General features: G+C 35.1%; 1 protein-coding gene across 3 annotated transcripts in view; it reads left to right on the forward strand.

The window, feature by feature from the left end:
* The window catches only part of LOC106073707 (uncharacterized), an 82067-nt gene that overhangs the window by 34586 nt on the left and 20981 nt on the right, over nt 1–26500 (forward strand). For all 3 annotated transcript variants that reach the window (XR_008774417.1, XM_056008338.1, XM_056008337.1), the window contains exons 5-7: nt 21140–21232; nt 21433–21478; nt 24521–24599. Coding sequence is in view for 2 of the 3 variants with exons in the window: in XM_056008338.1 (XP_055864313.1) it covers nt 21140–21232; nt 21433–21478; nt 24521–24599 (218 nt within the window). In the remaining variant the exon portion in view is untranslated. The remainder of the gene's footprint in view (nt 1–21139; nt 21233–21432; nt 21479–24520; nt 24600–26500) is intronic.

A 26500-nucleotide genomic window follows, 5' to 3' on the forward strand; every position in this document is an offset into this window, starting at 1 on the left:
AAGGCGAGCTGTTGGTCTATTGTCCTACTATGCCAACTGAATAGGACATTTCTCAGATAAGATCCATCCTTTGGTACACAACAGAACTTTCCAACTCCCTGAGAGAGTCAAAGATACTGTCACCGTAGTTATTTTATATGTTATGAATGTGGCTGTGGTTATCAATGTAGGCGTGGTGGTGACATTGGGTTCTTGTTACAAATCACTGAATAATGAAATGACGCTGGGTGTAGCAGACACAATAAGTTTAATATAACACCACATAGTGAATACACCATACAATTCGACCCAGGAATGGTCAGTATTAATCCAACAGTAATATACGAATATCACAACTTAGTACTTATTCTATAACCAACTACTTTAAACATCTAACTCTACTGCTTATATCTTAAGTGACTCAATACAAGTGCTTGCTACAAGATCTCTATGTGGACTGACTTTCTTTAACTCCCTGGTTCACCTAAGGTCAAAAGTGTTCACCTTAGTGCAACATGGGTTGTGAATAAGATTCACAATATGGAATTAACATACACAATACAGAATTAGGGTTTCTACTCTATGGAACCAACTTTGAGGTGGTGACATTACCTATCACCCCCCTTTTGAAAAAAATTTTGAAGAAATTTTTTTCAGCTTGACGACATAATTATCATAAGTAGGATCAATTGGAATTCTTGGGGTCTATGAAATGTTCAATTGCTGAGTTCAAATAGAACTACAAACTTGCAATAAAATATATAATATGACAGTGTTACACAAAATATTTGCTGAATCAAAAAAAATTCATACAAGGGCAAAATTCTCTAATTCATCATATTCTTGTAAGGCAATTCAAATAATTCTCTGAGTCAAATACTTAACATCCCAAATAATTCTTTACATGTAGTTCTAATATATACATCAATATTCAAATGTGTTCAATATTTACAAGTCTTTTTCATAATAATATGTGCAAAGTGTGACAAAAATTTCAATGACAATCTCCTATGTCACAATGTGAAAAATTAATACAAGTTTTTATTCACAATATCTATTTATAAAAAAATCTTTGACACTATAGAAATGTTAGCAGTCTGGTTTTTTTTTTTTTTAACACCAATAGTACAATATGTACAAATCATGTAGAAAATGTTACAAGTAAGTCTCAATATGTAAGTGATAAGTATAGAAAAATTCAAAATATATGTGTCAAAATTCAAGATTAAATTGCTTAATGAGCATTGTTACAAATTCAATGTATCCATTTACTTCAATATGAGGTTTGTCATCTCCATAAAAAATTGTTGTGCATTAATATTACACAAGTAAATATGTATAATTCAAGTATCAAAATATTTGCTCAAAAGTATGAACATCAAATCAAAATAAATATCTTTCATAGTGCTTGTTGCATGCACCTTATGTTTCAATTAAGTATTTCTCCATATGACAGTTCAAATAATTTGTAGCTAGTAATGGCAAAAGTTTAATGTTACATTGTTTATCAAATAATTATTGAGTACAAAGTTCAAAAAACTCTTTTGTCAAAACAGATTCAACTGAGAAAATGTGTCAGTTGTGATACAATCTTTGAGTTTACATTAATTTGTTCAAGCATATATATACAAGCATAACATCCTACTAGTTTAGTTGTATTCATTTTAATCTGTTGTGAAAAAATGTGTAAGTCCAGTTTAAAAGAATAATATCAAGTGTCTCTTTCAGTACTTGAAATATCAAAAAGTTTGTACAACAATCTTCTTGCTTACATCAATACAAAAAAATATAGTCCATAAGAATAGTTTGACAAAATTGTTTTCAAAAAAATACAAGTGTATGTCAATATTTAATTACACTAATTGACATTAAATAAATAAGTTACATTATGAATCAATCTCCTTTTTTCAATAGTATTGAAAAATGTGACTAAGTTATATAATTGTGATAAATGACATAGTAAAAAAATTGCAATCTTGTTTACAATAGCTGTAGAAAAAATTTTGTCCAAGTTGTTCTCAATACAATGAGAAAAAATAATGTTTACATTGCATGGAAAAAATTAAGCTAGGTACTGAATAAGTTTGGAAAAAATTCAATGTTTGTTTACATTGTTGAGTACAAAAAATGTTATTCTTGTTGACAAAAGAATGTGAAAAAAATTGTTGGTTACAATGTAGTAATCAAATTCCAAAGTTTGTTTACAAATAGAGTTTAAAAAAATGGTTTCTAGTTCAATGTTTACAAATAGTACTCAATGTTTACAGAATAATGCTCAATGTTTACAGAATAATGACATCATAGCTGGTTGTAAAAATAATTTTTTACTTTAAGGTGTGAATCTTAAATCTTTGAAATTTACAATGGTGACTTTAATTCTTTGACCTTGAATAGTGTTTTCATACATCTCATGCAAAATCTTCTTGTATTCCTCAAAATCTTTGTTATCTAACCACATAAAATAGCCATATTTTGGATGCTCTTCAATACTACTATAGGTACAATTACTAGATACATTTTCAACACTAGATAAGATATCATCCAATGAACAATTACCAGGCAATTTGTATAGACATAGATTAGTTCTAATTTGTGGCTTTTCCCAAGGTTTGACCAAATTTGGATATGCTCCAATAATAATTGAACAGATAGTGTTTTCTAGAACAACAACCTTAAATTTCCCATTTATCCATGGTGATGTGATATCTACCATAGCAGTTTTACAGTGTATGATTTTACTGTTGGGCAAAGTAACAATAGCTATGTCATTTAAATAGTTCTCTTGCTTGACTAAATATTTATCTACAAAAGTTGTGGTAGATTCTTCATCTATTATGCACTTAACATCGCGTTCATTAATTGATGCACTATAGAGTTCTAGTTGTTTACTATTTTTAAATGTTAAGGCCATTTTCTCATTAGTAGTTCTGTATTGAGGTCTGAATTCATCTCTATGAGCATTTGTATAGGAGCATACTTCCTCTGTTTGTATCTCACTAGTTACTTTTAGTGTTGTGCTAGAATCTGTTTGACATTCTACATCTATTTTATTTGCATTTGTAATTGACTGATTATCTTTAGTTCCTTCATGTATACTGACATTGTTGTACTCATGTGAATTAGTAGTTGATGCTAACTCAATGTTTTCTTGATTTACACTATTGGCCCATTTTACTAAGGCTTCTTCAGATAGTTCAACTATATTCTCTATGTTCCCTATAATTAGTTCTTCAGCTGGGTTGTTCATTACTATGGCTTTGTATTGACCAGTGAACCATGGTGATTCAATGAAAACTAATGCTGTTTCACATACTTCCCATAAGTCTTTATTTGCATAAGTCAGTGTGACCTTGTCTTTTAGGATCTGTTCAGGTTTTACTAGTGATTTCTTTACAATGATTGAGGTGCAGCCGCTGTCACGTAATGCATATACCTTAATGCCATCCACATAGGCAGGATACACTTTTAATTTGGCTACCTTTGTCTGTATATATGCTACTGTTTCATATTCTATTGGTGTTTCAGTTGCTACAGCTGCTATGTTTTGTCTGGTATGATTGTTATTGTGGTAAGTATGTTGTCTATCTTGAAATTGGTCTCTTCTAGACATTCTGTTGTTTTGCCATCTTCTATTTGTTTGATGTGATCTACTGTTAGTTGGACTGTAGCTTTGCCATGTTCTTCTGTTATATTGTTGTTGATAGGATCTATTATAGTTAGGACTGAAGCTCTGGAAAGTTCTGTTATCTCTTCCATATCTATGGTTTCTATTTACATATTGCTGTTTTTCTGATGCCATTCTCTTTCTGCACTCTGCTTTGGTGTGACCCAATATGCCACAGAAAAAACATTGTATGCTCTTGGCATATTTAAATTTATTTGTAGATCTTGGATGGTTTTCTGTCACTGTTGCAGCTACATTGTACAATTCCCTTTTGTCAATGGTGATGTTTGGGTGTGAGTCTTTGTATGTTGTTAAGTTTGATATCAATTCAGCTTCATTTTTTATTTTTCTCTCCTTCAGGAATGAGAATGCTGCATTTGTAACATTTATTAACACATTCTCAATGAGAAAGAAATCTAATATCTGTTTGGGGTCATCTAAGTTGCAGTTTGCGAGTTGTAGCCACTTTGTCATGTTCTGGCGCATGTCATGTATTGTTCTTTTTAAATCTGCATTCTTGGCTAGTTTTATTTCCCTAAAAAGTTTTCGATAGTGCTCCTCCGTTTTGCCAAAATGTTCAATTAGTCTTTGTTTTACTGTGTTGTAGTCTTTTCTTTGCTCCATGGTTAGTGTGTCGATGATGTTTAGTGGTTCACCTCTTAGGTTAGCTAGAAGTTGTTGAGCCATTTGTGCACTATTCATATTTGCTGTTTGACAGATGTATTCAAATTGAATAATAAAATTTTCCAATGTGTCTTCTTTTGGATCAAAGTTCCTAAATTTGCTATGATACTGATGATGAGATGAAGTTTGACTTGCTGAATTGTCTTTATTTTCCTTTGCTAGTTTTGCCATTTTTTCCTCATGTTCTTTTAATTTTATTTCATGCTGGCGTTCTTTTTCTTTCTCTAAGTTTTCTTGTTCTTTCTCTCTCAGTCTTCTTTCATGTAGCCTTTCTTCCCGTTGCTTGTCTTTTTCTACTCTAATTCTATCTATTTCAATTTTAATGAATGCAGCTCTATCATCTTCTTTTAACTTTAGTTTATCCACTATCTCTATTAGTTTTTCATACTCAGCCATTTTCAAAGATTCAAATTAGTAATATAGTTAATTAATAGATATGTGTACACTAGGTAGTTGTAAATGGATATTGTACGATAAATAATTATTATTGCTCAAATAGTAACTACAGGTAATAGTAGATATATATTTTGTGCGAAACAATTGAGGTTATGAGGTATCTTAAGTTATTCTTGGTACTTTGTCTAGTTCGTAATGTAATACTTTACTGATCAATTATGTGATTATGTATTTTTAGTATCTCCACTTGCAATGTAAAAATTTATTGCAACAAATAATTCACAATTATGTGAGCCTTATTAGTCTGGTAAATAGTGATCAATGTATCAATAGTATCAAAATAGTTCAATGTGCTCAAAGTATATATTATATACAATCAATCTTGTCACAATCTCAAATCAAAATATATCCCATAGTGTATCAAGTGTGTAGTGTAGTGTTGATAATAATAAAAAATAGGTTGAAATAAGAAGTAAAATAAATATATATATTAATAAGTAATTAGACAAACATAAATACACTATAGATACTAAACAGTCTGCTTTAAAGAGACATTACAAGATAGTAGAAATAGTAGACAAAAGAATTACAATGAGAAATAACTATGACGCAAAAGAAAATTCAACAGATGTAAACAAGACAATATCAATACAAGAGTTTAACAATATGATAGATACTTGGCGAAATACAAACTTAACGAATACAGCTATACGATCAAGTATTTACTTTATCTAAAGAGTCCCTACCAATACCTGGATGCTTACTTGAAAAAAATATAAATGCTCAGACTCAATAGATAATTAAATTTAGTCCCTAAAGTCAAATGTATATATATAAATACAAATGTAAACAATGAAAAAAAATTGTGGTGTAGTTCAAAAAGAGAACTAATCAATATTCATTAATACTAAAGGGTAATTAAAGTTACTTCCCTTAAATATTCACTTGATGCTTGACTTGTACATAAAGTTCCGGTGATGCTCCACATAAAATATGTCCACAGTACAGTTCATAAGTAATCCACTTGCTAAATCCGCAGCACAACGGTACAGTTCATAAGTAATCCACTTGTTAAATCCACAGCACAATGGTACAGTTCATAAGTAATCCACTTGTTAAATCCACAGTACAATGTTACAGTTCATAAGTAATCCACTTGTTAAATCCACAGTACAATGTTACAGTTCATAAGTAATCCACTAAATAATTCATGTGCTTGATAGGTAATCCACTGTTTCGTACAGTTGCTGAAACAAATATAAATAACTAAAAATGACCTTAGGTAGTGACGACAAGAGAGGTCTAAGAGTGAGAGCGCTCTCTTATTAAATGTGCTGTTAGACAGCGACAATATGAGTGTGTCATTAGAATTATGACGAGCACTCGATGTAGATGATTCTTGAATATGTCAGCTGTCTTCAAACGATGACTTGAATGACTTGTAGTACTAGATTTTCACCCACACCGGTTGTAGTATCACGGTTGTCTAGTTTCACCCACACAGGTTGTAAGATCAGGTTGTCTCAGCATATCATGTTTGATCTCTTTCGCTTAGGATGTTAAAGTAACTTTGAACAATGCTGTGCTCCTAAAGCTATCTCAACTGGTGTACAAAAAAAATACAACCACATAAATCAGGCTTCCAGATAAATGACACTTAGGACAGTAGTCAACTGGAAAAGTTGAAAATACAGCTCACACAGGAACAGTTCAAATTGTTCATTTCATCACAGATGAAAAAATAGCTCGCTAACGGTAACTGTGTCATGGCAGGTCAACATGACATGTAGTAGTAGATCTAGATACCAAGTGTGTAGTCAAAAAAAATTTAATAAATTCTGGATTAGTTGCATTTCATGTAAAGTTCAATCTTGAAGTACAAGTTAAAATAGTAGGCACCGTTAACTTTCAATTTCAGCTCTGTTTTCTGTAAGAGTTAGAGTGTTAGACTAGCTGAAGATAATAATAATGAATAATGTCACTCTTGGATCACGTGAATCTCACTTGAAAAATTGTGTGCTGGTCTCAATAAATGTAGATCTAGGTCATCTCTATAATGTTGAATGTGTCGCTGAACGACCAAATGAGAAAAATAGTAGAGTCTGTAATAGTCAGGTTTTAGCATTCTTGCTCGTTGAGTGGCGTCATGTGTAAACAAATATTTTTTAGAGTTACTTTTTCATGTGTTAACTAAATAGTTCACTTGCCAACTTCAAAAAATATATCCGTATAAATGTTACTGTAAGTAACTGTAGTATTAAAATACTTCTGACAGCAATAGGAAAAAATTTTTGACTTGTTCCTCTGGTGCTCATAAATCCTTTAAGTTAGTAGATCTGACACTTCTGACACTATTCTGACACCAAAGATGTCATTTTCTGACAATAAATGACTTGCACTTTGGACACTTCTGACACCATTAATGTCACCGTAGTTATTTTATATGTTATGAATGTGGCTGTGGTTATCAATGTAGGCGTGGTGGTGACATTGGGTTCTTGTTACAAATCACTGAATAATGAAATGACGCTGGGTGTAGCAGACACAATAAGTTTAATATAACACCACATAGTGAATACACCATACAATTCGACCCAGGAATGGTCAGTATTAATCCAACAGTAATATACGAATATCACAACTTAGTACTTATTCTATAACCAACTACTTTAAACATCTAACTCTACTGCTTATATCTTAAGTGACTCAATACAAGTGCTTGCTACAAGATCTCTATGTGGACTGACTTTCTTTAACTCCCTGGTTCACCTAAGGTCAAAAGTGTTCACCTTAGTGCAACATGGGTTGTGAATAAGATTCACAATATGGAATTAACATACACAATACAGAATTAGGGTTTCTACTCTATGGCACCAACTTTGAGGTGGTGACAGATACATTTCAAGCGATAAAAAAAGAACTAGAAATGGCTGTTGTCACTAATGTAGACCACAAAACGCCGCTGGAGGTTGAAACAGATGCATCGGATATCGCTATATCCGCTACCTTATCCCAGAACAAATGACCAGTTGCCTTCTTCTCCAGAACACTATTTCTTAGCGAGAGACGTCAATCCTCCGTAGAGAAAGAAGCAATGGCTATCGTGGAATCAATCAAGAAAGGGAGACATTTTCTATTAGGGTTGCATTTCAAACTCACCACGGATCATAGGTCCGTATCCTTCATGTTTAACCCTCGCCATCACGGTAAGATTAAAAATGACAAAATTCAGAGGTGGAGAATAGAACTATCAATGTACAGTTTTGATGTGTGTTACCGGCCGGGGGCTGACAACATGGCCGCCGATGCTCTTTCTCGTGGATTCTGTGCAAGTGCAACCACCCCTAGGTCTTTGAAAGAACTTCACAACACTCTTTGTCATCCTGGCATAGTGCGAATGCTCCATTTCGTCCGGTCAAAGAATCTTCCGTATGCAGTTGAAGAAATAAGAACTGCAGCAAACAATTGCAACCATCTGTGCAGAGATAAAACCTTGTTTTTATCAACCATCTGCCGGCAGCTTAGTAAAAGACACATCCGCATTTGAGAGACTTAGTGTTGACTTTAAGGGACCACTCCCTTCTACCACTAAAAATAAATATTTATTGACAATTATTGATGAGTGCTCAAGGTTTCCTTTTGCATACGCATGTCCTGACATGTCTACTTAAACAGTAATTAGATGCTTCACAAACCTATTCAGCATTTTCGGCACGCCCTCGTATTTACATTCCGACCGGGGATCAGCCTTCATGTCTGAAGAGCTACGATCTTTCCTCAGAAGTAAAGGCATAGTAACAAGCAGAACCACTGCATATACTGCAAAAAGCAACAGGCAAGTAGAAAAACTGAACTCGACTCTCTGGAAGTCAATTCTTCTTGTCATCAGGTCAAGAGGACTACCTAATACACAATGGGAGCTAGCCCTAAACGACGCTCTCCATTCAATTAGATCTCTACTATGCACTGCTACAAACATGACGCCTCACGAAAGACTATTTTCCTATAAAAGAAGGTCTGCCTGTGGTGTCTCTCTGCCGACCTGGCTATCTGTTCCAGGTCCTGATGAGAAGGCATGCAAGGCAAAGCAAATATGATCCGCTGGTAGATGTAGTGGAGCTAATTGAAGCTAATCAGAACTATGCCCACATACGTCTTTTAAATGGACGGGAAGAAACTGTATCACTACACCATTTGGCTCCGAGAGGCGACTCATCTTCAGAGACTGTAGTACATGATTTCGCTCAGAGAGACTTCAAGACATCTTCTGAGGTCTTTCAACATCAACTGGCTCCTGTTAACACTGAGACTTCTCCGGGTGTCTCCCAACACTCAGTGGCTTCTAGGGGTGACATAGAGACATCTGCAGAAAACATTGTTCCACCTGCTTTAAGAGCAGAAGAAAACACAGCAGAATGCTTAGAACTACTACAATGGACAAACAGTATAGAATACAAGGCAGAGGATAAGTTACAAAGACCATTTCCTGAAATGCTGAAAACAACTGGAACACTGCCAGGAGAATATAAGATTTAGTTACAGGAAAATGCTAAAAGTGTTAACCCATTCACTACACGTCTCTTAGCAGCATCGCTACGCAAAAAAAGTGAAAGAAAAACTTAAAGGTACAATACTTTCATTTATGTGGCTGTCATTTTCTACCAGATTAACGCTGCGTCTTTTTTTCGGCAAATTTGAAACCAGTGGGTTTTCTTTTTTGCAGACATAAGCAGTACTTTTTTTTTGTAAAACATATAGGTGCCAGTACTCAGCGATCGAGTGTCTAGCTTTTAATTAGCTGGCTGGCTATCCCTTATCCTATTGGACCGTTGGGGCACCATCCAAGACTCGTCAACCGTCTTTCTCTTTTCCTCTTTTGTCTTAGCTAGAACCTCTTTCAATGGCAGGCCCGTCCATTATTTTATGTTGTCCTCCCATCGCTTTCTCTGTCTGCCTCTTCTTCTTTTTCCTGGTACTGTTCCCTGAAAGAAATTCTTTGCGAGCCCCGAAGATCTAGAAATATGGCTATAGATTGGAAGCTTGTGTTTTTTTACGATAGTTAGCAGGTCATCATGGGGTCCCATCGCTGCAAGAACCTAGACTTAATCTTCCCTATTGATCGCTAGGTCTGAAAGGGGAACTTTAATTTTTAGCTGCCCCGAAATGGTAATAGACGCTATTAGCTGTGTGTGATCTGTCCGTTCGTCCGTCCGTCCCATTTGGACCTCGTAAACTAGAAAAGATATTGAAAATCCAACATCATAATATTGAAGACCCATTCAAATTTTTGATGCAACGGCTATTTTATTTTTTCATTTCTGAAAGCGATAAATGTAATTTAGAAATCAAATATGCAAGCAGATTATTCATAAAAATACATTTTTTAAAAACTATTTACTGTTAATAGTAACAAACACCAGAGGCTATTTAGTAAGGGGGATAAATATTTAACATTTTTTACACATTTATGCAAAAGGTTTTAAATTATTTGTCAACGTTTTTGTTTACAATTGTTTTGCTAAGTTATTAAGTTCTGTCATTTACTACATTTACAAAAAAAGTTTTACTTTTTTTTTTTAAAGAAAAAAAATCTATTTAGTATGCATATAATTGGAATATGATTTTAAACAACAATTATTAAGTAGTTTTTCATATTATAGCCTGAACTGCAATACTAATGTACTTTCACAGTAAAATTTATTAAAGGGAAGGGAGCTTGTTTTTCCTGATGCTTTAAATAAGAGATTGACCCTTTTTACAAATCAATTAGATTAATTAGATAATCATTATGCGACATCAAATAGTCCAAGTTTACATCGAACGTCTCCTTCACTTTCACCTATCCTTTGGTCTGTTGGACCGTTCGTGCACCACATAAGATCTGTCAAACTTCTTTCTCCATTTTTCTTTGTCATTATGTCTTTGATGGAATTTCATTCTGATATTCTTCTTAAAAATATTGAAACCTGCCTTTTTAACTGCCTGGGTGGACCACTTGGGGGGCCGATTTTGAGTTTTGTTTCCACACATGGTGTCTTTGTAAACTTTTATTTTTCAACCAATTTATTACCCTTTCAATAAAACTTTTATATTTAAAAATAAATTAAATAAACCCTATGCGTCAACATTTGATTTTCAAGTTTTAAAAAAGTGCTGGCAACATTTTGTCTGTGCAATATTTGTACCTGTCACAATGTGTGTTGTGGTGCCGGGGATTTCACTTGAATTAAAATAGTTGAATAAATGACAATCTAGGATTCACAATAAAAGATTCTTTGTTAAAACACAACTCTGGAACTTTATTTAAATATAAAACGTAAGTACAGCTTATGTACAAGTTACAGATCAACAAGCGCAAATAATATTACAAAGGCTTTAAATCAGAGCTCTTAGAAAACGCGACTGTCTACTAGGAAATTCTTTCATCGACTGGCCTTCTTTCTCTCTCGTCAATTCTCTGGCGCTAACTCTTTAAAAAAATGTCTTTATTTATTTTCAAATCAACCAATAGATTTGCAACATCGTAATTACGTCTCGGGTAAAACCTGAGGCGTTGTCAAGGATCTAGATTTGTGGGGTAATTCCTGAGGCTCAGTCAAGGGTTTATATTTCTAAAGCTTTTAAATGTGAAATATACAAATAAATCTATAATGGCATCTGTGACATATTACCACCCCCCCTCCATTTAGCATTTGTATGGTAATAGAAATGCTCATATGTATTAAAAATATTTAAATATACACAAGATACCATACATGAAATTATAGAAAAATGGTTGAGGTAACATATGACAATGCTCTGAAAAATAAGGTCAAGTTGGAGATAACAATAAAAAAAATGTAAATGCAGTGTCAGGTATATGAAAACAAAATTATTGATGACTTAGAACACCTGTTTCACTATTCAAGTGGTTATGAAAATGAGACAATATCAAAAGTTGTACAAAGCATAATACTTGAATAAATTAAATCTTGAATTGAATGAGTTACTTCTCTTCATGGTGCTCCATGATAAAATTAAAATATGACAATACAAAACTGATATACTACACCTGTGGAAGAAAAATATATACACAATTATGTAAAGAATTAAATACATCTGGAAAGTGTGTCAGCGAAGACATTCTCACGTCCAGGAATTGTCTTGACCTCAAATTGGTAGTCTGTGAGTTGTAGACTCCAACGAGTTAAACGACTGTTCGCTAACTTCTTTGAGTTCAGAAATGCTAGTGGTGCATGATCAGTTAGGAGTGTGAAATGAGCACCTAGTAGATATCTGGAGAACTTGGCTATGGCCCATACAATGGCTAGACATTCACGTTCGATGGTTGAGTATCTGGTTTCAGCTGGTGACAACTTCCTGCTGATGAAAAATACTGGGTGCAAAGTCTCTTGGCATTTCTGTGAAATGTCTTGGTATTTCTGCATTAGGCATGCTCCTATGGCTGAAGATGAAGCATCTGTGGCGAGGTAAAATTGCTTCTCTGGATTCGGAAGTTTGAGAATAGTGTCTCTTGAAAATTCAGCTTTAATGTTCTCAACCGTGGTATGTAACTCTGTAGACCATGGAATCTTCGTTGGTTGTCCTTTCTTAGTGAGTTCAATCAATGGAGCTATGAGTGCTGTGTAACCTGGTATGAAATGTCTGTAGAAATTACACAGACCCAAAATACTTCTTACTTGCTTTTTACTGGTGGGGACTTTGATGTCTAGTATGCGTTGAATAATGTTCTCTTGTGGTCTCAGCGAATAGTAGCTGACTCTATAACCCAGGAAGGATATTTCTGACATGGCTAGTTCTACCTTACTAGGCTTTATGGTAAAACCATGTTGTTTCAGTATGATGAAAACTTCTTGTAGTCCTTTGATATGTTCGTTCCATGTCTTATGGAATATGCAAATGTCATCTATGTATGACACTGTGTCAGAGCGATTGCCTAGTATGCTGTGAATGGCTCTATTAAAGGTGCTGCTGGCGTTGACTAGACCAAATGGCATGAAGTTGAAATGGAATAGCCCATAAGCTGTGGTGAATGCCGTAAACTGTTTGCATTCTTGTCTGACTGGTATTTGGTAATAACCTCTGGACAGGTGTATTTTGGTGAAGAACTTTGCCTCTGAAAATTTGGTCATAAGATCTTCAGGATTTGGCATAGGATATGAGTCGAGTTGGGTTATTTTATTCAACTGTCTGAAGTCGACACACATTCTTGGAGTTGTCGTTTGCTTCCGTTTGACAAGAACTATTGGTGCGGCATATGGAGAGTTGGAATGTTCAATGATTCTTTGCTCTAATAGTTGGTTAATTTCTTGTTTAAGAAAGTCTCTGTAGTGTACTGGTAATGGATAAGGTCTTGCTTTTGTAGACTTGGAATCAGTAAGTATTATATTGTGTTCCGCAATTGACGTTTTGCCTGGAACATCTGTAAATATGACTGAATTTTCTTTGAGAATGGTAGTCAGTTCTTTCTGCTTTTGCGGTGTCATTGAATTGAGTTTGATGTCTTGCCAAAATTCAGTTTGTTTGGTAGTTGTTTGTGGCATATTGATGTCGTCAAATTCAGACGTGTCATTTTCATCTTCTTCTGGTATGACTGCAAGACATGATATGGCTCTTTCATTTTGTTCTGGGCTTGTGGTACCTTCTGTTATTGTGTTATATTTTTGTAACATGTTGACGTGATAGATTTTCTTTTTGTTGTGTATGTCTATCTCATAGTCAACATCTGTTATCTTTCTGAGTATGGAGAATGGACCTTGCCATTTGATGAATAGTCTGTTGCTTTTGTCTGGTAGTAACAGACATACTTGATCTCCTGGTTCAAATTGTTTCAGTGTTCTGTTTCTATTGACTCTCATTCTGGTATTGGAGTTTGCTATGGCTGTGGCTTCATTTGCTTTTTCACATGCAGATATGACTATGTTTCTGGTATCTTGCACATGTTGAAACGCTGTCTTGGTTTCTGATGAGATTGAGTTTTGGCGAATAATAGCTTCTTTGAGGATTGCCATCGGTCCTCGTGGGTTGGCGCCATAAACCATCTCGAAAGGTGAGAATCCTGTGGTTTCTTGAGGACTTTCTCTGTATGCAAACAGAGCTGCTGGTAGCAATAAGTCCCAATTCTGCGGATTGTCGTGTGCTATTTTTGAAATGCACCTCTTCAAAGTACCGTTGAATCGTTCGCAAAGCCCGTTGCTTTGGGGATGGTAGGGCGTTGTGAACTTCATCTTGATGTGGTACATGTTCATGAAGTTTTTGGTAATGTCAGCTGTGAACTGTGTGCCTCTGTCAGAGAGTATAACTTCTGGGAAACCAATTCTGGAAAATATCTCTGACAAAGCTCTGGTGATGTCAAGCGCTGTAATGTTGACTAGAGGTACTGCTTCTGTCCATCTTGTACATGTGTCAATCAATGTCAGGACATATCGATGGTTTCTTGCTGAAGCTACTGGCATAGGACCAATCAAATCAACTGAGACTTTTTGGAATGGCTTGTCTGTCAATTCCATATCTTGAATAGGTGCCTGTGATTTGTTGTTCTTAGGTCCTTTGACTTGGCAAATATGACATGACTTCACGTATTTCTTGACGTCTTTAATGATACTTGGCCAATAAAATTCTTTGAGGATTCTGGCTTTAGTTTTGACTACACCCATATGGCTGGCGTGTGTAATGTTATGTCCTGTTGCCAGTATTTCTTTCCTGTATTTCTGTGGCACTATTATTTGCTGAATGGTATTGTCTTTATGCATGGCATTCTTCACCAGGAGGCCATCTTGAAAATATGGTTTATTTGGTAGATTCAGCTGTTTGTTTGCTTGAGCCTTCTGATAAAGTATTTGCAATGTTGGATCTCGTTTCTGTTCTTCTTTGATGTCATCATGTGTGAAATATGACTTGTCTTAATGGACTTCAGTTTGACCAGTTAGAGTTCTTGTATCATTGTTAGAGACTCTGGGCATGTAGTCTTGTTCTTCAAAGTTCAAAAATGGACATTCGGGAATTGGAGGTGGACTTATGACCGCTAGGGATGGGCTTGATGTAACTGGTGGTGTCCATGTTGAATGTTCTTGATTGTTGCTGGCTACTGGACTAGTAACTGGTTCTGTTGCATTCTGCATAACTTGCGTAACTGAGGTAGCCATGTGATTATTTTGGCTAACTTGTTCAGGTGCCAAATGTCCTTGTTGTCTGGATATGGATCTTGTCATTACTGCCAAACATTTTTGACCTTGTTCTATGGCATTTGTCCATTCAGTAAGTTCTTGAGGAGTGCATTCTTTAACTCCCTCCATGTTTCCAATGATTAGGTTCACTGGTAGATTGGGTGTTACTAATGATTTGTTTGACCAATGAAGAATGGTGTAGTAACATAAATGATGGCTTCAGGTAACTTGCTGACAGTTCCGTTGAAGGCAGTGGCTTGGACGTGGTTGCCTGTGAAACGGTTTGTGTGTACGAAGCGTTCATGTACTAATGTGGACGTGCTTCCGGTGTCACGAAGAACTTCCACCTTCTTGTCTCCTACAAAGCCTGGATAAAATTTGAGACCATTGGACTTTGCAATGACTGTCATAGTTGAATGCTCATTGTAATAGCTTCTGTTATATGAGCTTCTGTTTGGCATATATTGTGGTCTGGAGTCCTGTGAATGACTTCTGTAGCGAGGTTTGTTATCTGGTTTATTATTTCCAGGTGCTTTGTTGAGATTGTATTGCTCTCTATTGCTGTATCTTTGAGTGGGTGATGTGGGTCTATCAAAATTTTGATTTTTGGAGACTGCCTGTTTTTTCCAACATTCATGAGTTTGGTGACCCTTTTTATGGCAATATGAACATTTTGTGGTTCTGCTGCGGCATTGAGACGTGAAATGCCCTAGTTTATGACATTTTTTGCATTTGATTTTGTCATCTGACTTATATCTTGCATTTTTGTCTTGAGCAAAGCAGACAAAATTTTCTTCAACAGATGATTTGACTGACTTGTTTGGATAGGCTGCTCTATATTGTCTGATGATCTTGGTTAATGTCTGGATATCAGTAGGATTTCTCTCTATAATGTAGGATTGAATATCTTCTGAGTGAGCATGGGTGATGTTGTCGATAATAATATGTTGACGAAGAGCTTGGTAACTTTCTTCTATTTTGGCCATGGATACCCATCTATCAAACCACATTGACATACTAGCTACAAAAATTTGAGGATCATCATTTTGCTGCGGTCTTTCATTATAGAATTTCTTTCTATAGTTGGCTGAAGTTGCTCCGTATTGGCGCAGTAGAGCTTCCTTGATATCAGAGTAAGTGCTGCGTTCATTGATGGACAGTTGTGAGCAAATGCTGACAGCTTTGCCAGTCAAGAGGGTGAGGAGTGAGCTCGACCAATGTGCTTCAGGTAGACCGGATGTTGTAGCTATTTCTTCAAATCTTATGAGATACGAGTCCATATTGTCAATGTTTTCGTTGAAAGCCGATATTTTGTTCATTAATCGGTATTTGTCAAACATATTTGAGTGACATTGAGTTGGAATGCTTTCTTTATTTTCTTTATTTTGTTTTTCGAATTCCATTTTTTCTTTTTCATGTTGCCTTTGTTTCTCGGCGTCTTGCCTTTGTTTTTCAGCTTCTTGCCTTTGTTTTTCAGCTTCTTGCCTTTGTTTTTCAGATTCTTGCTCTTGATATTCTTTCTCTTCTTGGCGTTCTGCCCACAGATCTGGCTTAGGAATTTGCTTCTCTTTTGCTAATTCCATCAATTCAAGGAGTCGTTGTGTTCTAGAACCGGAAGCCATATTTATTTTTTTTTGTTAGTTTCTTGTATTGGAGCAAAATGTACAATATCTGGATTTTGGCTTTATCTCAGATATAATAATAATATAGTGACAAAGTTCTTGAAGCCTCAATTTGCTAATAATGCTTGACAGTAAAATTGTATTTCACTGGAGTCGTAAGCTTCGATATATAGATCTATTGAGCCGAGTACTTTTTTACTGGTTTAACAGTTTGGTTAAATCTGGTCTTCTGTTTACTTTGTGCCAGACAAATGATTATTTACTGGTCTTCTTTATAATGACTATAATGCCAGTTATTTGCTTTACTGGTCTTTTATATTGCCAGTTATTTGCTTCACTGGTCTTTTTTGTAATGCCAGTTATTATGTATATTGGTCTTAGTCCTTTTGCTAATTACATATAATAATAGATTTCGTGAGTTAGACGTAACTCTAACGAAAATCTTTATAAAAGAATTATCGATAACCAACTGACCTGTTAAACACAGAAATTCTGTCCTCCGTTAAATAAGAATGATGTTCCTTTGAAGAGTTTAGAAATTGGTCCTAGATCTTGAATAAATTTCGTTAGAAGTTGTCCATAAACTTTTATTAGTCGGAGTGCCAGATGTCACAATGTGTGTTGTGGTGCCGGGGATTTCACTTGAATTAAAATAGTTGAATAAATGACAATCTAGGATTCACAATAAAAGATTCTTTGTTAAAACACAACTCTGGAACTTTATTTAAATATAAAACGTAAGTACAGCTTATGTACAAGTTACAGATCAACAAGCGCAAATAATATTACAAAGGCTTTAAATCAGAGCTCTTAGAAAACGCGACTGTCTACTAGGAAATTCTTTCATCGACTGGCCTTCTTTCTCTCTCGTCAATTCTCTGGCGCTAACTCTTTAAAAAAATGTCTTTATTTATTTTCAAATCAACCAATAGATTTGCAACATCGTAATTACGTCTCGGGTAAAACCTGAGGCGCTGTCAAGGATCTAGATTTGTGGAGTAATTCCTGAGGCTCAGTCAAGGGTTTATATTTCTATTTACACACAAGCTTTTAAATGTGAAATATACAAATAAATCTATAATGGCATCTGTGACAGTACCTCTTACAGTGGCACTCATTATAGAAACATTCATAATGAAAAAAGAAAAAATAAAGGAGCAAAGAGAATGCATCCTAAACTACAGTAAGCTTTCAAAGTACTAAGTGCATGGCAAGTAGTAAGGAAAATCTTGTAAACCCGTGTCCAATCTGCAACGCCGTTTTTAGCGGGAGTGGTACGCAGTTATAATGGCTTTCTCTGATTTTGTTATACTACTTTGTGGAATACGATGGGATCCTTCATGTGTTCCCACCTCCGACCTTGCTGCAACAGGAGTGGCTATGCATTAGCAATAACCCTGTTAAAAAAAAGTTAAAAAGTTAAATGATAGTTGATGGAAACGTTCACATAGAGGTGTTTGAATGTTTCATGAATCACGTGACTACGATCTACCAGACCTTATTGCGACTTGCTGCTGTGCTGTAAGAAATGTGGAAAATTATGTAAATCTAGATTCTAAAGTTCTAGAACAATAGTTCGATTCTAGATCTACTTACTACTTAACTTAATAGCTTAAATCTAGTAATCTCTACATATCGTAGATCTATTTTATTAACGCATTCATACAGGCTATATTATTATTATTATTATTATTATATTATATTATATTATAGCTTTTATATAGCGCTACTTTCATGCTTATAGCATGCTCAGAGCGCTTTGGTCCAATCTCATTTGTGGATCAGTGGGGGGCAGGGGGTATCTTGGAGTTGGTTTTCCGTGCTGCCTTTAGGCGCTCAGTAAACACAACTCTGCCCGAGTCGGGTGTCGAAGCTCGAGCCCCCTTCTAGGTAGCCAAGACAAGCCAAGTTCAAGCGCACTTAGCGTCTCGACCACGCTTCCCACGTATATCTTACATGTTCGTAGCTAGGAATTTTTTTGTGGGTGGATTTTTCCCCATCCCGTCATAACTGTGTGTGTGTGTATTTGTGTGTATGTATTTCATCTTTTTTACATTCTGACCTTTCATTCTTTTGGAATACGCTTATTGTTCCCTAGAATAGGTTCTTCCTAGAGTTAGTGAAAAGACTTCAGACATTTTGCCCTTGTCAGCCAGGGGGTCTGAGGAAGCGCTGTGAGCTCTCTCCGCCCCACCTACAAGCATTATTTCCATTATAAAAACAAAGAAAGCAAATTCTTAGGTATCTACATCGCATTATCCTCACATTAAATAATTTTAGTTCAAAAACTAAATCTGCTATTCTTACTTTCTTACTTACTTAGTTTTACTGTTCCTTTCGATTCATTGGAAGACAAGCTGTCTCCACAAAGGTCAATGACTAGTAATGTCTGAAGCCTCTTCCCACCTGGTGTCCACAGTTCTGAGTTTTTTTCATGAAAGTGTGGCGCCATGTTATACGAAGACGTCCTTTTATGAGCTTTCCTCGTTATGGCCTCCATATCATCGCAACTCTTAGTATGCATAATTCATTTTGTCGGAATACATGTCCCGCCAACCTCATGCAACGCTCTGTCACAACTCTTTCTCCTCACTGTCGGCATAGTATTTCCTTGTTAAAGACACGATCTCTATAATTGACTCCTATTAGCCAGCTTGTCTTTTCTCAATTTTGGCAGATGACTTCCACGCTATTCACTGCACTTTTTTAATGCAGCCCAGCGACTCGTAGAAATGTGCAAACTCTCTTGGCTACGCTATTGGAATTTGGTGACTGTAGTTTGCTTTAGATTTTATATCGAAAGGGAAGTTTTATCGTCAAAATCATCGGGGTGGGTTAAACCCCCACCACCCCCGGCTACGCCCATGCCTCAAAATATGGTTTTCTTTTTTTTGTGTGTGTGTTTTTAATAATGGAAATAGTGTTTGGTGGCGGAGAGGAAGGTTAAGGTTAGGGCCATTAACGCCATTTTGCCAATTTAATCCTGCATAAGCTTACATAATACTTTAGCCGTACACCCCTTAATAATTTGTGTGCACTTTTAATAAAACTGCACACATTTCAACAGCACCCTATCTGGCTAGTGCAGCGTTGTCCAAAAGACGGTCCGCGGGCCAGATCCGGTCCGCAAAGTGGTTCCTTCCGGCCCTCCGAAATATCTGCACAAAGTGTAGAAAATCGTGCCCACACAAAAAAAAAAAAGTTGAAAAAATCTTTCCCTACCTTAGGGCTCTCTTATTTCTTTGATGGATTGTGGTACTGATAGAAAAAGCCAACATATTTGTTTTAGACAGAAAATGTATCTCTTTTTAAGAACATCCCATACAACAAATAAGGCGGATAGATGAGAATATCTACCAAAAAAAGAGACAAGAACTAGGACAACTGTAAAACTAGCTACAAAGCTGATCATATTATTAGATCATTTTCACACTTCATATGTTTGAAAAAAGTTATTGCTTGCAGTAAGTGATGAAAAAGAAAGAATGTAGTTGAAGCTGTGTCTCATGACAATTACAATGCGAGTAGAGGATAGGGTGTCAAATCATCACTCAAAACGAAGAGAAGGGGCAGTAGATGTTAACGAGTCCACCGACATACCTGATACTTATCCAAATCTTATTGTTTCGCGACACAAACAGCAACATATAGAGGTTGGTAGCTTTTATGAACATGCATTAAACCCCTACTGGCCAAGATCTGTTTAAAGAAGTTTCAACCATCACAAAGGCTGATCTAATCTCATTTATGTAGCCAGATTAGAAGTTGGTTTCGGATAAGCTTCTCATTAATTAGTGTACTAGAATCACGGGTTTCTAATAAAATTGGTTGTTTATTTCCTTTTTTTCAAAAACTTTTTTTTCGAGGATGTGGCCCATGACACGAGTGTCGGAAATTAAAATGGCCCGTAGGCTGAATAAGGCAGGGCATCACTGGGCTAGTCTATTCTTGTCTATAATACGTTTAATTGGAACTGCCCAATGTAAATCGACCTCCCAAACATACCTTCTTCTGTCCTGTAAAGTCTCATTTTTTTTCTGCCTAGATATCGCGGACTGTTAGTTTTTGTTTTGCTTCTGTGCTTATAGTGCACACCAGTACACGGTTCCACAGGAGAAAGTAATATAACTGTAGACTTATATAGTTCATTCAATGATGACCAATTTCAATTTTAATAAGACAGCACTTTAATCTATCTATTAAGGATTACCTCTGCTCATTAATATGCTGCTGCCACCATATTAATTAAGATCTAGGTTCACAGTCAACAATAAGTAAACTACCATTAACATCATGGCGGAAAACAACACTTTATATCTTAAATGAGTGCATCTTTGCGCACTACACCAACAACCTAAATAACTTGTATATAGAAATCAAGTATATGGTTTTAAAATTTTATAACACAACATACTTCTTTTACATAAAAATGGGTCTATTTGCAAAAGACACATATATAATGTCTACTTGCAGCAGAATGGACCATTGGTAAAGAGTGATAGAAAATATTAAGAGCAAAATTAATTGCTTGTATCTTAGGCTTCCTAAGGCTTCCTCTTTAAAAAAAAACTTTTTATGTTACTTGATAAATAAACAACAAAGTAATTGTAATTATATTTTAACTACAGACAGATTTATTATAATGATTTATGCTGTGTCGGCGGCTGGAGTTGTTTCATCTATTGTTTGCATCGGCATTATCTGCGGGACTAGGTGTGCAGGTCAGTGCCTAAATTTCCTTGTTTTGAAATAAGTTATGTTTGTCTACTTTATTACTATCAAGGTCCATAACAGTTACACAAATAGATCTAGTGCATTATTAATAAATGTCCTAACAATGACAGCTGAAGTAAGTTAACAACGAAATTGAATTCAAACTTAATTTGTAATTGATTTCAAACTAAAATAACTGTCTTTGTAGGCACATCCTCGACAGTCGTATGTTTTCATTCAAATACCGAAGATGGGTAAGTATTTTGTTTTGTTCATGTATAAGATTTGTTGGGTATTCGAATACCATATTATTTTGTTTGTAAATAATACATTTTAAAAAATATCTGTAGGTATATATTCAACCTGTCTTTTTCAGTGTAAGCATACTATTAAATAGAATATTTTGTATTTTAAATTGAAAAAGGAAATTTTTAAATTTATTATTTTACTAGTAAGTGTAAAACTACGTCGCAGCAGAAATATTTTTTTAAAAAGGCCATTTGTTTAAAAACTATTAATGGGTGGAAGGGGGGGGGGGTTGGAAACAGATTTCGAAATGTATAATGGATTTTTAAAGAAATTTGACAAGCTATGTGTATATCTTTGGGGAACAAAGTATTGCTAATTGGCTACACAGTGAAAAGAGATCTATTTTTACCGTTTTAGTTTTTCCGTATACAAAAGTTTTAAAAATAAATTTGTTTTGGAGATCTATATCTAATGTCATAGGAAGTACACTCGTATGATAATTAAAGACTTATATAAACAAATAGATGTTCTGGGACATTCTGTGCACCAGTATATGTCTAGGCCAGTGATTCCCAAAGTGGTCTATATAGACCCCACAGGGGTCTACGAAGACTTCCAAGGGGTCTACGAAAGTTAAAATGGGAATTGGGGGTCTATGAGATGTGCTCGGGGGTCTACGATAAAGAATCGCAATTCAGCATGTTGTGACTTTAATTTTGACAATTGGAATTTTTTCATCCACACATTTATAATTTGTACCTTAGGAAATCCTTAAAATTTTTATCCTGCTGATTAAATGAAATATTGTTTAATTTAATTTGCTAACTATATTTAAATAGTGTAGTTTTGTCTAGTTATAACTTTAACAAAAAGAAATGTAGACTGTACAGCGTTAAGTATTTGAAATTGAGCTTCATTACTTCCTTGTCAAACAAACGAGTGTTAATGTGCCATTTTTTATGATGCTATGAAACCAATTAAGCTGTAGGATCATTTGAGATGATGCCACCCTGATAAAAAGATAAAAGTTTGCAAAACTTTCAAACACTCAAAGATGAAGTTCAGAATACACCCACAAAATCTCTCTTTGACCTGATATTGAGAAGATGATGATTATAGTAAAATACTGAAAACCTCACACGATATTGATTTTTACCAGCCGTTAAAGAAATTGTAAAAAACTCTTACACAAACTTAGATCATTAAAAGAATTTCATGTTTGGGTTTTGTGGCCGGTGTCTTGTTTTGGGACTCTTGATGAAGAATGCAATTTTGAAGAAAATGGTTGGCATTCTCTGGTAAGACTCCAAAAGGGCTAATTACAATGGTCCCAATTTTAAGCTTCCGGAACATATATTTTCTCATTATAATGTGTACAGTTCTGATGTGAACAGTTATAGGTGGTCCTATTGGATAGTTTATAATAGGTTTCATCTTCCTTGTATATCAAATAAGAGCTTGTCAATTTCTCGTTTTTGTATTTGTTTTCTCACATTTGGAAAGTGTGTCAGCCTTCTATTTCAACATTGTTCTTGCAGTTGTTGAGCTTTACAAGTCACACAATATGTTTTGTACAAAATCTCTTGGATGTTCCTTCAGATTATGTGGATAATTACATCCTAGCCCAAACCTCCCGACAGGAGATGCGAGAAGACAAGGTGACTACCGAACGTCAGTCCAGGCATCATGAGTTGTTTTATTTAGGAGGCATCAGAGTTTGTCAAGCATTGAAGGACTATTTTTATATTGGTCACGAAAGAAATGTAACTGTTTGGTGAACTTGGCTGATTCGCTAGCATGGTAGCTGTTAGCTCTGTGGTTGTCATAGAGCTCATTAGTTACAATGAACTTAATTTTTAAATTATTTTTTCTCCATTTGGCCGTTAAATGAGTATTTCAGCTCCTCCGTTTGTGGAGGCTTTCTGAGAACCATCCATGCAAACTCTGACTTATCGGTTATTAGGGCGATGGATTTGTAGAAGAGTTCACTAAATTCTTGAGCTCTGTTGGAATATAGTCAAATATTTCTTTCTTCTTATGTAAGTCTTTGCAAACGACATATTCCTGCAAACCACATATTTCTCTATAAAGCTGGCTGAGTCAACCTTGTCTGGTAATGATTTTTTTATTCAAATTATTTTGGCTCAAGAAATCCACCAAAAACTGCTCTTTGTGAAAACTTTTACCGTGATACTTTAGCCACATTAATCTTTAATGTTTTAAAGAACTACTTCATAAAACAACAAATCCGTGTATGAAACATAATCTCCGTAGCAACGGATGGTGAGCTTGCAAGCCTTCAAAAACAAATGTTTCCAATGTGTTTAGTGATTGTATGCTGTACGTGTTAACTATTAAATAATGGGTTGAAATTTGAATTTTGTTAATAATTTTATTATAAAAAATAGATTCAACTTAAAATGTAGTTTTAAATTACTTTTTCACTCCTTGTGTCACTGGTTAGATATTATTTTAAACAAAATGTGTAATTTGAAATTGATGAATTTTCAAAAATTCAATATAACTTAAGCAGGGGGTCTACGGAAAACCAGAAAACATGGCAAGGGGTCTACGAGACACAAAAAAGTTTTGGAACCACTGGTCTAGACTTTTGTGTTTCTAGGTATGCGTCTGTCTAACCAAATTAGAATCTATTTTATCATATCTCTAACTAGATTTAGTATTCTAGTCTATGCTTTTGTCTTTAAATGTTTCCATCAGATCTATTTTACCAAATTATAATTTTAAACACTGAGTAGAGTTATACATAGCGTAATCAGGATGATTTTGTTATATCAAAAGAAGTAACCGCTCTTACAATCATGCATTTGTTTCATAAAGCAGTAATTGTCTTTTTAAAAAGCACTTCAGACGTTTCGTTAGTCTTAAAGATATCTTCTCAAATTCATTTGGTGAATATTTAAACTTACTTTGTTAAGTGAACAAAACCAATGATATAATATATGTTTTATACTTGTAGCGTGCATTCACTACAAGCTTAAATCATGGAAAAAACTTACTATTCTTTTTTTGCGTATTTCAAACAGCAATGTCAATCGTGTCTATGATGAGATTAATGACGACGACGTAGCTGGACCTCCTTCAAGAACTAATGGCTCAGAGCAAGTACGTTCAACAGTTTATGTTTAAACTACATTGTATATCCTTAGTCTATATTTTACACCCTAAGTGTAGAATTGATCTCATTGACGTTTTCAAGATTGGTAATTTAAAATACTGCAAACATAAAACAAAAGGTGAAAAAAAAAGATAAAGTCTTGGCTGGTTACCATCTAGATCATTGTAAAGAATACAAATAAGATTACATCCTTCTTCTAGAATACAAATAAGATTACATCCTGCTTCTAGAATACAAATAAGATTACATCCTGCTTCTAGAATACAAATAAGATTACATCCTGCTTCTAGAACACAAATAAGATTACATCTGCTTCTAGAATACAAATAAGATTACATCCTGCTTCTAGAATACAAATAAGATTACATCCTGCTTCTAGAATACAAATAAGATTACATCCTGCTTCTAGAATACAAATAAGATTACATCCTGCTTCTAGAATACAAATAAGATTACATCCTGCTTCTAGAATACAAATAAGATTACATCCTGCTTCTAGAACACAAATAAGATTACATCTGCTTCTAGAATACAAATAAGATTACATCCTGCTTCTAGAATACAAATAAGATTACATCCTGCTTCTAGAATACAAATAAGATTACATCCTGCTTCTAGAATACAAATAAGATTACATCCTGCTTCTAGAATACAAATAAGATTACATCTGCTTCTAGAATACAAATAAGATTACATCCTGCTTCTAGAATACAAATAAGATTACATCCTGCTTCTAGAATACACAAAAACAGAAATGGAAAAGTGGTTTGAGTGCTGGGACAAGTCCCAAAAAGCCCGTGGAGTCTGGGAGTGCATGAGGCGCCCTGACCGCACTTCCCCGTGGTGGAGGCTGTCCAGGCCTGAGCAAGCTATTATAGCACAGTGCAGGACAGGCCACTGTCCTGTTGGCTTATATTTCTCGCGGCAATGGCCAAATTTTGATTCACGGTGCCCCCGCTGCGGGGAAGAAGAGGAAACCGTGCCTCATATTCTGTTTGATTGCCCCAGACTTGCTGACCTCCGTCTCGACAGGTCTGGGAAACCCAAAATTCTCGTCCTGTATGGCGACATTTATGCACTACGCAAGACAGCAGGGTTTCTGTCCAGGGCTTTTGCAAGAGAGGATTTGAGCCTCTCAAGACCTCACTCTAATGGAGTTTGATGATGATGATATCATTGTAAAGAACACAAATAAGATTACATATTTCTTCTAAAATAAAGCATTTTATCTTTAGATTTGAATATGTTATTGAAAAGTATGCTTTGCTTAGAATTATCCTGTTAAAATGATTCAATCGAAGAGTTATACTTATACTACCCTATTTGGTGAAACTTCCCATCGAAGGCCGCTAGTTTTTCAGGTCAATTATTTGGCACCTGACTATCCGCCCGTATGATGACGTACTGACGTGACCTCAGCTGCGCACGCGCGCTCGTCTAGCAGAGCGCGCCCGGTCACTATCACTGTTTCTGTTTCTCTCCTCTTTTAGGTGGCTAAATCTTAGATCTATGTAATATAGATCCAGATTTCTTTATACAAAATTATTATTTGATAATATTAATGTCTAGATTGTATGTCTTTAATAAATTATTAATTAATTAACGTGTCTTTGCTAAAACTAAGCGTGTGTTTTATTTGAATTTACGTATTTAAATACTTTTTTTTTCTGCCCTCGTTTTTTATTAGAAAATATTACTCGTCGATTCCATCCTTTTAACAGGACAATGCTAAGCAAAGCATTAGTTTTAACAAATTATATATATATCTAAAGATAAAATGCCATATTTTAGAGTAAAGATGTTATCTAATTTTTCTTCTTTAAAAATAATTATAATTATTTAATACTTAAAACCAGCGCTTAATGAATTAGACTTCTATGTACTTCTC

The sequence above is a fragment of the Biomphalaria glabrata genome, chromosome 13, assembly GCF_947242115.1.
Source record: "Biomphalaria glabrata chromosome 13, xgBioGlab47.1, whole genome shotgun sequence".
NCBI lineage: Eukaryota > Metazoa > Mollusca > Gastropoda > Planorbidae > Biomphalaria > Biomphalaria glabrata.